Here is a 14,027-nt window from a genome sequence, read left to right as displayed (position 1 = left end):
AGAGCCAGGAGAAGGACATAGGATACTTTTTATCCCGTTCGAAATAAAAAAAAAAGTCTGCTTATTTATTGCCATTAAGGCGGAACAAAGTTCGCCGGGTCAGCTAGTACTTAATAACTCTTTGGTACAATGTTTCACTGATACGAATAACAGAAATAAATTGAATGACGTTGTTGACTCTACATATTATTAAGATTGACCTTTATTAACAAGACCCAGGTCGTAGTCATAAATTGTGTCTCGTTTTAAACGATCGTATGGCAATAAAACTGATTGTATTGTTTTTCTGACTTAATTTAAGCGAGTTGAAGACGCAGAGAACTCTGTATGAACAATGTTTGTCAAATGTATTAGTTGCTTCAAAATACACACGAGAAACAGTGTTTACTATTTTGAACTCTAAACAAGTTGCTGTCGGATGAGAGTATAAGTGAAATTAGCACTTACCGCTTTTTTGTTCCAGACAAGAAATGCACTACACTGGTTGTCAGATTCGAAAAACGTTAAAACACACGTCCACTTTAACTTGAACTTGAAAAGTTGATGGGTTACCCCTCTGTGGCCTATGGTAGTAAGCCTGGGGGGAGGCAGAGGGGTTTGTAGGTTTATTTAAGCGTTTGAGATCGGTCTCGAGACACGCTCGGTGGGATCGAGACACGCGCGACGTCAATCCCCCACGACTGGCACATCGCGACTGAGAGCCGAGACTCGGCGCCCTGCCGCCCGCCCTAACGCGCCGCCCGCCCAACAGGAATGTTTGCACCGACTTTTAATACTGTTATTTTATTAATATGCAAATGCAACGTTCTTAAAACGGGTGCTTGATGGGTATGTTATCGGCAGTTCGCGGTTGGCAATGACGTAAGTAAAGAATAAGGTTAAGTATTTAGTATTTTTGATTACTTAAGGCGGGAGGATATTCCTTGTTTGATAACATACTTTTATTTTATTTTTTCAGACAACTACCTTCATCTAAATTGGTATAGTACGTAATGTACCTACCTACCTACCTACAACGGCTCAACAAGTGTCTCTAGAAATAATAATTAAGGCCCTTAAATCGTTGAACACACAACAAAAACAAGGACAGAAAGTTACAACAGGGAAATTTAATTTTTTTACAGATTCAAACACGTAAAAGTACCTACATCACGATAAACTAAGAAACGTAAAAGTCAAGGCAACATGAAAATCTAGTCGTTTGGGCGGTTGATTTTCCCATCGAAATGCAAGGCTTGTTACACACCAAAGCAAAGCGTAGCGTAGCGAATAAGCGAAGTAGAGAGGAAAATAACACCTTGCATTTACATTGGGTTTGACACAGAATGCGCACTTCGTAAAATGAGCACTTTGCAAAATGGTCACTTCGCAAAATGCAAAATCATCATCATCATCAACAAATCAGGTCATTCAGTCTCTTCTGCAAAAGGATGAAACTGACAACTTTCAGTTTTAAACTACAAAAGCGAAAGGTCACTGACTGACTCACTCAGCACGAAATCTCAGAAACTACAAGCGCTGGGAGTCTCAAAATTTGCATGGAGGTGCCTTTTAGAACGTAGGTGCTCACTAAGACGGGATTTTGCAAAATTCAACCCCTAAGGGGTAAAACGGTATCCACGCGTAAGTCGCGGGCGGCTTTGCTTGAATTTTGAGGTTGAGAGCCATCTGCGCTCACCTATTGTCCGGTGAAGCTGAAAAAGCCGCTCACGGCTATCAGCATAGTCAGTCCGAAAAAAAAGTCGCGGGCGGGCGCTAGTTTGTGGGTGGTGTGGCCCCACGTTGGGCGCCAATGTCACGGTTATATGGACTTTAGGAGCCGTGACATTATTAGTTTACTTAGATTTAGATACTAGAGTTAAATTAAAGATAGATTTATTTATTTATTTAATAACATTCGGACATAGGTCAGGCGAGAAAATTGAAAGTAAACTAAGGATATCAGTTTTTTGACGGTCCGTCGTCCGGTTTGAAAGAGCTCGTGAAGCACTTTCAGGATCAGTAACAAGTTTTTCGATATCTTGTATAGGTAGTTTAAAATAATATAATCGAGTGAGATCACTTTTCGTTTCCAGCCTGTGTAATTTGGACGGCCGCCCTGCCTAGTGGTCGCCGTGGTGGACTATGAGAGCGGTCGCGGGTTCGAACCCCCACATCACGTCATGATACAATTAAATAAGTATCTGATTTTATGGTCTCCATGTTTTTATATTTGTCTGCCGTTTGGTGTAGTGGTTCAGAACGGACTACTATGCCGATGGGTCCCGGGTTCGATTCCCGGCCGGGCAGAAATTGAAATGATGATGAATTTTAATTTCTGTGACGGATCTGGGTTTTTTCTACGTTTATTGTGTATATTTACAAAAATGGAGTATTTAAGTATGTTTATATCCGTTGTCTAGTACCCATAGTACAAGCTTTGCTTAGTTTGGGGCTAGCGGCGCAGTGTAAAATGTCCAAGGATATTTATTTTTTAATATTATTTATATTTTTATACGTTAACAAAGATCCTTAATAAAACCACTACCTACAAGCACGTATTGCAATCTTTGCTTTGGGACTAGATGATGCAGTATAAGGATGCGTAAGTACCTAGCCTACTTATTTATAAAAATGAAACTGGTTGGTCTGAATAATTCAGTTGCAGTACGATTCAATATAATATGGCTACGATAAAATATTCAAGTAATATGGCTTGTAGTGTATGGCCTATTCAAGGAGAGAGTGAATGAATAGGCACTTACAGGGCAGGTATGTACCATACCATACCATCCTAGACTGCATCTTATTTCACATGGCGTGATTGCAGATAGAAATGCTTTGTTCTACATAAAAAAAATATATTTAAAAAGCATCCGTGCCAAAAGAGATTGGCAATCTCGCAAGATAGGGCCGTCTATTAATTGACTTTTTGTCATGACACAACCATGGACCTTTTATAGGTCCATGGACCCAACCAACCCAAAATATCTTTAGTCTTTGATTAGGTACATAATTGATTTGATCAAGATTTCATGCAATTCAAAACAGTTAAACCTACTCTTGATTGATGCTCCACTTGAAATTAAACATCCTTGTGTTTTGTAGCACAGCACAAGTACTTTATTTTTGTTTAAATTTTTTATTATGAATATCTATCACATCGCTGTCACGTTGAAATTAAAACCGTCAGTATAGTTCCAAAATACTGGACTGTCCTGTCGATGACATTGACAGCGGGGCGCCACTGTCAATACCGGATCGCTGGTTCAGATTTTTNACGATGGTAGCGCCCCCCTGTCATTGAGTTTGGTGGGACAGTTCAGCGTGGGTCATCTATAAATGAATATAGATGACCCACGCTGAATTGTTCCACCAAACTCAATGACAGGGGGGCGCTACCATCGTTCAACTATATGATTTCCAACATGGCAAAAATCGGAACCAGCGATCCGGTATTGACGGTGGCGCCCCGCTGTCAATGTCATGCATAGGACAGTTCAGTATTTTGGAACTATACTTTTTCATGTGAGTGAAAAATATTCACACACTAGCTGACCCGGCGAACTTCGTACCGCCTTAGCGTAGAGATTTTCTTAATATTTTTTTCCGTAAGAACCATCCTTGGACTTCCACAAACATTTAAAAAAAAGAATTATCGAAATCGGTTCAGCCGTTCACACGTGATGCCGTGACAACGCGAAACGGGTTTCATTTTTATATATANAAAAATATTCACACATGTAATTCGCCAATGTTACTTATACTGACATCTAGCGGAATACTTGAAAGTTACCTCGTTTTAAAAATCACCCAAAACGTAGGGTAACTGTGGCAGCTGTTGGTTACAGTAATGTTACAGAGATGGCGTTAGTAAAGCATGAACAAGAAATATTTATCTTTGTCAATAGATGTCACTGTTTCCTAAAATTATACCTTGTAAACTTGTTTTTAATAAAATTAATATATTAATAAGAATAGTTTTATTGATCAATTAAAATTTTAAATACTGTAACCTAGATTGTTTTATGTTTTTTTTAATTGATAAATGAAGAGATAGTTACTAAACATACTTAAGTCTGAAGTGTTCCAATAAAAAGACGATTTCCGTAATACATAATTGTTTATTCATGTATAATTATTTGAATACATCAAAAATTTTTGGTGTAATATGAAATTCGCTAATGCGTACTACATCTGGCCTCGTTGTAGGCCAGTCCATTGCTTACATTATTGTACATCTTCAGGAATGTACTATTCACTACGGCTACTCTACTTAGCGGCAATGCTTTAAGAATTTATTTTACAAGTAATATTTTAAAATTAAATACATTAATTTAACTAGTTATAAAACATTAAATCAGTCATTTACAAAGCATCCTTTATTTTACAACAATAATAGAACCAGATTTTTTTTTATTTTCCGTGATCTTCCCTATTTTGGATATCGTTTATTGCACGAAATATTATAATTATTTATTGCATTTCGTTAAAATATATTAAAAACCTTGGGACAAGTTTACTTTATAATTTTTGAGCACAAAGAATTACAATCTCTTTATAATAATCATCAGTTTGTGACAATGAACATTGAAGTTTTTGAGATGAAATCATGAAATATTATGGCCAAAGGACTAGTATATGAAAACACAACACTAATATTCCCAAGTAAGTAGGACAGAACATTATTTTAATAATTAAAACTGATTGTAGACCAAGTAAACTGTAAGCTTAGCTAGAAAACTACATAAACTAACTTTCTTTATTAGTTAGCTAGTTTTGGCTTAGCTTTAGCTTTTAGTTCTTGGTGTACAACCAGATATTTGTTGTAAGTCTAAAACGTAAACGATCTCCAAAACATATATCAAACAATATACAGTAACACAGACTTAACTTACACTAAATATTAACTTAAAAACTACTGCAATGGCGTTCCCTCCTCAAATTATTAATTTCACTGTGCTACTGTGTTTTAATTAATATTTTGGTTCATGTACGAAAATTATCATAGACTTAAGTTTCCATATTTTAGTTACTTATAAAAATATTCGAGATTAATTTGGGTAAACCAGATCGATACAAATGTTGCGTGCGATATTTTTTTTTTTTTTACTTTATAGATATTTTACTATTCATTATAGATCTGATTTTCTTTAAACGAATTTTTCATTTTAGATTAAATTTTTAAGGCTCGATTTGTTTATAAAATATGATTAAAACTTATCAGCGATCACCGATTCTTCAGAAACGTACACTTGACGGTACTTACATCAAGTGTGTAGATGCACTACGCGAAGTCACTCTTATTACTAGAGAAATAAGTACTATTTTCAAGGACCGTATGCATGTGATGTATTGTTATGTGTACATTTCATAGAATCCAGCGATTTGTATATAAAAGCTGAGAATTTAATTGTGAACTCATATCATTTATTCGTATAAAGAAAATGCAAATAAACACGAATTATAAATAGGCGCCTACTTCTAAATACAATACTGACAACGTAGTCGAAAATTAAAATATACACCTTCTAAGGACATAATCACAAACATAAGATTGTGGTTTAAAAACTCTATATCTAAACGAGATTGGTTTATTTACAGAAATATACAATCACATGTAGAAAAACATACGAACGAACACGCTGCTCATATCACTCGGCGGACATCAAATTATAAATACGTAACATAAAAACTATATTTACAACAACGTCATTTGTCATGACACGATAAAAAAGTATACTTTACAAAAAAATCCGACGAAGAATCGGGGAAAAATTAGGCGTTTTCCCATTTAATTCTCCATAGGCAGTGACGTAAAAAAATAATATTAATTAAAATATAAAAGTGCATTCACACCTGCTGATAAGCCCCGAACAGTCATATAAATCAACGACTAGTAAAAAGTCTGTCAACATTTTGTTAATATTGGGGACTTATCACAGAGTCAAAAATGACACTTTTATAACGTAAAAATTTAAACTTAATCACATTTTAGAAAAGTGCTGATCAAATGATTTTGTACTTCAAATTCGAGTTGAAATGTTGTAGTCACGGTTCTCAGTCCCAAATACCTTCGAAGGTTTTGAGATCAAATTATGTGAACAATATTTTGTGATACTTAGGCTGGGTTTATATCTAGAACTAAACATAGACAAGAACCATAGTATCTAAGGGCGCATCCACACTAAACACAATTTATTATTTCTGCAATCATACGGCTATTAGTTGCCAAAATACAGCCCAAATGTTCCAGCAATGCTTTGTGAATGCGCATTTACAATCTAGATACTAATCAAGGCCGTTATAGGACTATCGTTAAGATTTTGAGATTGTAAAAGCTGCCTGACTAAAACAACCATTTCGAATTGCGCTCTAAATCCGACGACCTTTGGTGGTTGACAAAAAATATACATAACCTATGCCTTTAGATATAAACCTAACCCGTGGATGCAGAAATTTGCGACGAATAATTGCCTATGTTCAAATGAAGAGAGCAGGTGCGCTTTGGAAGTTAGGAGGACTTTATCTAGAATTAATTTAAAAGTTCCTAGAATGGCTTTCAAATTATAAGTTCTTATCCGCTGTCCCTCTCTTAGGTTTTCAAACATGGACAATTCGTGACCAACTTCTACATTTCCTGGGTATAGGGACTGAAAAGACTGGTTTTGGACTCTATCGTCCTGGAATTAAGACACCATTTGCCTGTGTCCGTTCTGCCCATTGCCGTTCTGCGATGGGAAGAGCACGCCTTCGTATGTTACTCCGTTGAGTTCTATGGACACCACGAGCTGCTGGTCGCCTGTGCTTGCGTCACCTGAAAAAGGAATTAAATATTTAGTAAACTTGTTATAAAATGGCTGATGGTCGGAGAAAGGTTATGTAGGAAAATGCATTGGATGGAGATCATGTGGATAGATCATTATTGCAACTAACTACCCAATAGTTGCAATAACAAACTATTGTGGGTACCATGAAAATAATATAATTAAAGAAGCAAAATTGGCGCCCAACGTGGTGCTGTTTCTAAATATTTCTACATGTTCTAATAGGTTTATATGATATGTTTATTAATATAATATGCAACTACGAGTTCTATGCTGTCGTGGGTTGGTTTTTCGCACAATACAAAATTTTTGTTGCTGCTGCCTGCTGGTACCTGGAATCCGGAAATCATTGAGGGTAGGCCTATGTTCAGAAGTGGTCCTCCTGTGGCTGAAAATTATGATGTTTGGTAAACATATTGTTCAGGCAGGGGTCTTGACAGCGACACGATGTAGTTACACGAGTGTGCAATAAAAGATTTTATGAATTTAAAGTTGTTTACTCTGATAACTTTGATACTATTACAAGATTAACGTAGGGACGCGTGCGGTCGGCGCGGCGCCGTGAATCGAAAGAGAAAAATATAAATTCAGAACCGTCGCTCGAGACGACTGCGGCCGAATCGCGGTGTGCGACGCGAGAGGGCGCTGGCGATGCGTGTAGTGTCGCGTCAACACATATTTTATGCTGGACTTGATAGTAATATAGTAAACGAAGGTGCTGGACGCAGGCCGCTACCAACCGGGCAACATGGAAAGCATGGAGGCCTGTTCAGCAGTGGACGTCCTATGCTGAGATGATGATGATGATGAGATAGTAATAAACTAATAATACATACCTCGAGTGGTGATCTTGAAAGCGGCGCCATTGACGCCGTTCGGCGGGCTGCCGTTGACCGGCGGCGGCGCGCGCGGCGACGGCGGGCGGGGGGAGGGCGGGCGCGGGGTGCGGCGCTTGGCGGGCGGCGGCGGGGAGCGGCACGCCTCGCGCTTGCCTCCGCTCATGTTGGAGTTGGGACTCTCGCTGAGGTTTAGGGCCTCGCTGTGGAGAAAGAGGCGAATAAAATAGTTGCAAATAAAATTTCTTACAAGCCTGGTCCGTGAGCACGTAGAATTTTGTCCAATGACCCCAAGCTACCCATCCTTATCGCTCGCACGTAATTATGTTGCTGTCGCGCTCGCACACTCACTGCCGGGCGCCCGTCGCACACTCACTGCGGGCGCGCGTCGCACAGTCGCGACAGCAATATAATTACGCGCGAGCTATAAGGATGGGTAGCTTGGCGTCATTGGACGGGATTCTACGTGCTTCCGGACCAGGCTTTAGTCATACATAGAAATTCATAGAATGTTTAACATTGAAGTCATCGCCGTGTTTTTTTTTTAAAGATTATTTAGTACATAATTTGTTATTACAGTCGCGTTAGCCACTAAGCTAAAAATGCTTGTATCACGAGTGAGCTCACCGTAATAGTCGAGAGCCGGTGGGTACCGAATTCGCGATCACCGGATCACAAATCGGCCAGTCGTGACTACAAACATACTTAGTCGAACAATGTCTCTAATTTAAAAAAAGCAAATGTATGATTTGGACCACACTCTCCACGTTGGCTGTACGAACCCGGGAGGGCTCATGTCCAACCGGTTCAGCAATATTTTTTTTAGATACTGGCGCCCAACGTGGTACTGTATTTTTTTTAATTATCAGTTCTAACAAGTTTAGTGGTCGCGGGTTTGATTCTCGCATATTTCTATATTCGTTGTCTGGTATCCACAAGCTTTCTTTAGTTTGGGTCTAGGCGGCACAGTGTAAAATGCCCAAGGGTATTTATTTCCAAGGTATAGGATGGCTAGAGAATAAAACCACTTACCGTTGAGGCTCCAGCTCAGGCTGTGGACTGTTGTTGTTATTGTTGTAGAGAGACCAGAGAGTCAAGCGGGAGACGTCTATGGCACTGAGGGCGGCGGCGTCGCGGGGCGACATTATAGGTGCCGGCCCGTTCGAACCGGGCGGAGATTCTGAACCTGATGGGGAGAAGAATAGAGTTTATTATTGTTTGATCCTATAGTAATAAAGTCAAGTATTGAAATCCTCAAGGCGTTTTAACGTCTTTTCGACAGGTTCATCTAAGGTTTAAGTAGCTCAGCTGTGAAGAGCAGTCGTCCGGAAACCGAAAGGTCGTGGGTTTCATTCCAGTCTTAAGCAGTTATATTTAGTTAAAATCGGACTCTAAGGTTGGGTTGCACCATTTTACTTTAACTTTGACAAACGTCAAAAATCTGTCAAACTCCATACAAAAAACACCGGTTATCGTTAGTTACGGTCAAAGTTAGGTGGTGCAACTCAGCCTAATACTACCTACGGAATAATAGATTGTTCATTGCAACTAAACTAAATTAACTTATTTTTTTGCATCTTTTCTTATAAATAAATTTTCCACCAGTGCAACTCCTGTATAGCCAAGACCTACATCCACATACATGCTTGGCATCCAATGAAACAAAACCAGTGATGGTTGAATAGTCATGGGGATAGCAATGACAGATTTTTGGTCGTAAGCGATTAGAGTCACCAATTCCCGCCTTAGGTAGTTCGATTTTTTCAAGTTGTTTATTTAAGATTTTTGGTCCTTAATAAATCGAATTCCTTACCATTCCTCATCAGCTCCCTCTGCTGCTGGATCATCTTCATATATTCCCTCACGCGGTACTCGATATCGTGCTGTGAGATGTGAGGCGCATGCGGCGGGAGGGGGGGCAAGCGCGGGACGCCGCCCACGCCGCCTCCGAGAGAAAGGGACAGAGGCTGCATGTGCTGGGACAGCTGCGCGAGAGACGCTGGGACACCTCGGCTGAGCGGGGGCTGAAAGAGAAAGACATTGTTAGTTTGTTTCATCTAGATTTGTGCCGCCTCTGTGGTCTAGTGGTAAGACCACCTGCTTCAGACGCAGAGGTCCCGGGTTCGATTCCCAGTGGGGGCAGATTTTTCTGTTCGGTTTGGTTGGGGGTAGGGCTTGTTCTAAGTCCGCCTGGCTAGCTACCACCATCTTACCTAAGTCTGTCNATTATAGGCGCCGGCCCGTTCGAACCGGGTGGAGATTCTGAACCTGGTGGGGAGAAGAATAGAGTTTATTATTGTTTGCTGCTATTATAATACAGGCAAGTTTTGAAATCTAGGGTCTCATGCCCGTTTTCACCATCAATTCCAAATTTTTAAGTGACCGCTAATGGTAACACATAAACAGGAATTTAGTTTTCAAAAGGGTCACTTAAAATTAGGGATTGATGGTGAAAACGGGCACAAGTTGCTTAGATGGAAGAGCAGTCACCCGACAAGCGAAAGGTCGTGGGTTCGATTCCAACCATAGGCAGTTCGATTCAATTAAAATCGAACTGCCTAGGTTTGCTTCGAAGGTTGCTCATTGCGACTAAATGAAAATTGACACACTTTTTTGTATCATATAATTCGGGACTATTTCCACCTCTCCTTCCCACCACTGAGCTCCTGTATAGCCAGGATGTACAACTTGGCATCCAATGAAACCCAATCAATGATGGTTGAGTCGCGGGGATAGCAAACTAATTAATTGACAGATTTTTGGTCCTCAATCGGATTTCTTACCATTCCTCATCAGCTCCCTCTGCTGCTGGATCATCTTCATATATTCCCTCACGCGGTACTCGATATCGTGCTGTGAGATGTGAGGCGCGTGCGGCGGGAGGGGGGGCAAGCGCGGGACGCCGCCCACGCCGCCTCCGAGAGAAAGGGACAGAGGCTGCATGTGCTGGGACAGCTGCGCGAGAGACGCTGGGACACCTCGGCTGAGCGGGGGCTGGAAGAGAAAGATATTGTTATAGTGTGGTCTGCGAGCATGTAGAATTTTGTCCAATGACCCCAAGCTACCCATCCTTATCGCTCGCACGTAATTATATTGCTGTCGCACTCGCACACCTACTGCGGGCGCCCGTCGCACAGTCGCGACAGCAATATAATTACGCGCGAGCGATAAGGATGTGTAGCTTGGGGTCATAGGACAAAATTCTACGTGCTCACAGACCGGGCTTTAGTTTATTTCGTCTAGAAAATCGGTCGGTCTTTTTTATCGTCGCAGTGCAGTCCCACTAAATTCGGCTGTGTCGATTCACTCTGTTAATCTCGCTTCTCAAATATTTATTTATGTTACTATCATGCGTTTCAGATGTGACAGAAAACAGCCATAGTGACGCACAGTATTATCATGCTCAGGTCTGTAGGAAGTCTTAAGTCGCGAACAAAACTTTAACACATGATTTTACAGGTTTATTATTATTTAACCTAACTTTATTAGTGTTTCCATGTCTGCGATTGCTGAAATTGCTAATTAATTCCGTTTTTGAAGGTATTTTGCTATTTTATTCTAGAACTTTTCAAACAATGAGTAGAAAAAAGTCATAATGAGATATATCCATAAAATATGCAGACTTTAAAGTTAAATGATGACGCAAATTCTAACATTGACCTCAAAACAATTGTTAATATTAAATTTTTACATGATTATCATCAAGTCATAAGAAAAAACATCTTTACAAGTTTACAGATAAAAAAAAACACCGCGCAGACGAAATGTCAAAAGATTACCGCCATCGTTTTAATAATTTTATTCTTTTAAAACACTAGTCAGTGACGAAAATTACTTATGTTACTTGTATTAATTTCCAAGCTCTTGGTCTAAAAAAAGATAATAAGACGAAGGTTATTAATATAGTCACGTAGGTATGTTACCTACTAGACTTGAATGAAGTCGGTTAAAAAAACGCGCGTAACGTGTAACGCGTTTGTTTGTTCGCTATTAACTCCAAAACTACTGAATGGATTTTCACGCGGTTTTCACCGATCGATAGATAAATTTCTGGGGAAGGTCAAGGTATAGTTTTCATATAGATTCGTTTCTTACTATGCTGACCATGGCTAATGCGGCCTGCGCGTCGTACTGGCCGGAGGCGCGCCTGCCCTCCCTCTTGTTGCCCTCTATGGCTGCGTCCAGCTCGCTCCTGGTAGACAGATTCTTCTTCTCGCACTCGTAGTCGTATAAGTACTTCATGTATCTGAAAAAAAAAGATAGGAGGGGTTTCATAAACGAATACAATACAGGTATTAGTTCTATTCACTTTGATAGAAAGTTAGGAACTCGTAGAAGACCAAAAAAGGAATCAACCAGGGTTGATTCGGTTTTAATATAGCTTATGGCTAAACTGGAGTAGGGTAATGGCGGGAATCTAAAGAAAAAGAGGAATTAAAAATAAACCATGCAAATATTAAATCAAATAACCAACAATACAGTTACAGTAACACTACGATTTTAGCTTAGTAGGGGGTATGGACAATTTCATTAGGTAGGTACCTACTTGTTTCTTTATGAAAATCTCTATGTCAAACGCACCAAGAATTTCCTTTCAAAATCTATGACAAATAAGTCGTTTATGAGAGCGGCGTTGCATCAAAGGTAACTTTTATTATCAAAATAAATTACGAGATAAGTCGACGTCACCAGGCCTATAAGCCGAGATCCGACTACGTCATATGTCAATGCGCCACTCAGAGATCAATCCGGCACGACAAGCTTTAAATCATATTTCAAGCCCAATTAATATCGAGCCTCATAATAGCTCCATTACAATCTAATCCTATTCTTAGACGAGTCAATTTTATACGACACATTGTCACCATTCGGTACCATCACTCATAGGAACATTCAAGACGAACACAATGCGTGCGCGACGCTCTATGCTCTATAAAAACCGCGGCTACCTTTTCATAAACTGTCAAATGAGAAAGCTAAATATACGACATTCGTCATTACCGCTCGTCTAATTTTATGTACGCCCATCACCAGTCGATCGGAGACACTTTGAAAATAACAAATAAGTTGTACTGTTTGTAGCATTCGTTGGAAATCAGAGTTTCGTGCGTAACGGTCTGCGGTGCAGTTTGAATAAGAAATGACACCTTTGTGAAGCACAAAAGTTGTGGCGGAGGTGAAGGAACTCCGAGATAAATGGGAAATTATATCGTAGATGAGCCAGAGGTTATTAATTATGGAGTTGTCACGTAGCGGCCATTACGTCGCGGTCTTTGTCTCGTCGTGAGAGTTTGGGAGGCTGCACAAAGGCTGTCAAATATGGCACCAGCTCCTGACTTGTTCTGGACCACACAGAGCAGTTTGGATAGGGATAAACTGACAGTTCAACGTGATTAAATGTAATGAACGTTTAACTGTCGTGTAATTTTGTCGAACTTAAAATTGTTTTAGAAGAAAATACGTATCCAAAATAATCATAAAGTAATGAGTACCTATCGTATATTTTATTACTGATACGAAGTAATTACTCACTGTGAGTTCATGTGTGAGTATCGCTGTTTTATGCAAAATTTGATGAAACAAAACAAGGGCCCAAAAGTTCCCAAGTGGCAACCAAGAATCAGAAAACGTAGGACTCGGTGGACCGACGATTTGAAGAATCGCGGGAAGCACCTAGATGCGGGCAGCGCAGGACCGTTTCCTGTGGCTGTGGGAATCCGTGGCCTTTGTCCAGCAGTGGACAGCATTTTGTACTTACTGTGTTCGCAATGTGAAAGCAGCAGACGTGATGGAGCTCGGCAGTCGCAGACCCTTGATGATCTCCTGCCACAGCTTCTTGTTGATGACCTCCACGAGCCCCCCGCGGGCGATGACCAGGTTGTACAGCTCATACAGGTCCAGAACTGACTTGGCCATGATGGGAAGCCGGTTTATGGGGGTTCCTGGAACAATGGAGGTTGGTGGTTAGCAAAAGGTTAGGTACCAGGTAGGTAAATTAATAAGACATTCACACTATGCTAAGGTTCGTAAATGTAGACGGACTGTGAAAAAATGTAGAGAACGCTATGTCACAATCAATGGGAGGCTTGTGGATTAGCAGAAGTTATACATATACGTATCAGGACATCACCACGTATGACCATGTTTCAATGAGACAAACTATTTGCTAGGGTTCAAAATGTAGATGGTAAAAAGGTAGAGGCCATTTGCTTGTCATAGATGATTATTTACAATATCCGATGGCTTCGACACACAGTTTGTACATTCCTCCCTAAAAAACATTAATTTGCCAGACAGAATATCATTTTGTATAGGTACCTAGGTACTGTGTACGAGCATAGAGCATATTCAACTCAACTAAGTCTATAACATTGTTGGTTATTAC

General features: G+C 40.0%; 1 protein-coding gene across 6 annotated transcripts in view; it reads right to left on the bottom strand.

The window, feature by feature from the left end:
* Positions 1–4,083: 4,083 nt before the first annotated feature.
* The window catches only part of retn (retained), a 144,708-nt gene continuing 134,764 nt past the window's right edge, over positions 4,084–14,027 (bottom strand). For 4 of the 6 annotated variants that reach the window (XM_028319438.1, XM_028319442.1, XM_028319439.1 and 1 more), the window contains 6 exons: positions 13,401–13,584; positions 11,738–11,888; positions 10,426–10,636; positions 8,675–8,828; positions 7,643–7,845; positions 4,084–6,796 (listed from right to left, as the gene is read on the bottom strand). In XM_028319438.1, coding sequence (XP_028175239.1) covers positions 6,669–6,796; positions 7,643–7,845; positions 8,675–8,828; positions 10,426–10,636; positions 11,738–11,888; positions 13,401–13,584 — 1,031 coding nt within the window. In that variant the 3' untranslated portion in view covers positions 4,084–6,668. Of the gene's footprint in view, positions 6,797–7,642; positions 7,846–8,674; positions 8,829–9,455; positions 9,667–10,425; positions 10,637–11,737; positions 11,889–13,400; positions 13,585–14,027 lie in introns of all 6 variants that reach the window. The other 2 variants (XM_028319441.1, XM_028319440.1) reach the window with 2 other exon arrangements.

This window comes from Ostrinia furnacalis, unplaced genomic scaffold (genome assembly GCF_004193835.3).
Source record: "Ostrinia furnacalis isolate ACB-3 unplaced genomic scaffold, ASM419383v2 OfSCF7182, whole genome shotgun sequence".
Taxonomy (NCBI): domain Eukaryota; kingdom Metazoa; phylum Arthropoda; class Insecta; order Lepidoptera; family Crambidae; genus Ostrinia; species Ostrinia furnacalis.
This window is presented reverse-complemented; position numbering and strand designations above follow the sequence as displayed.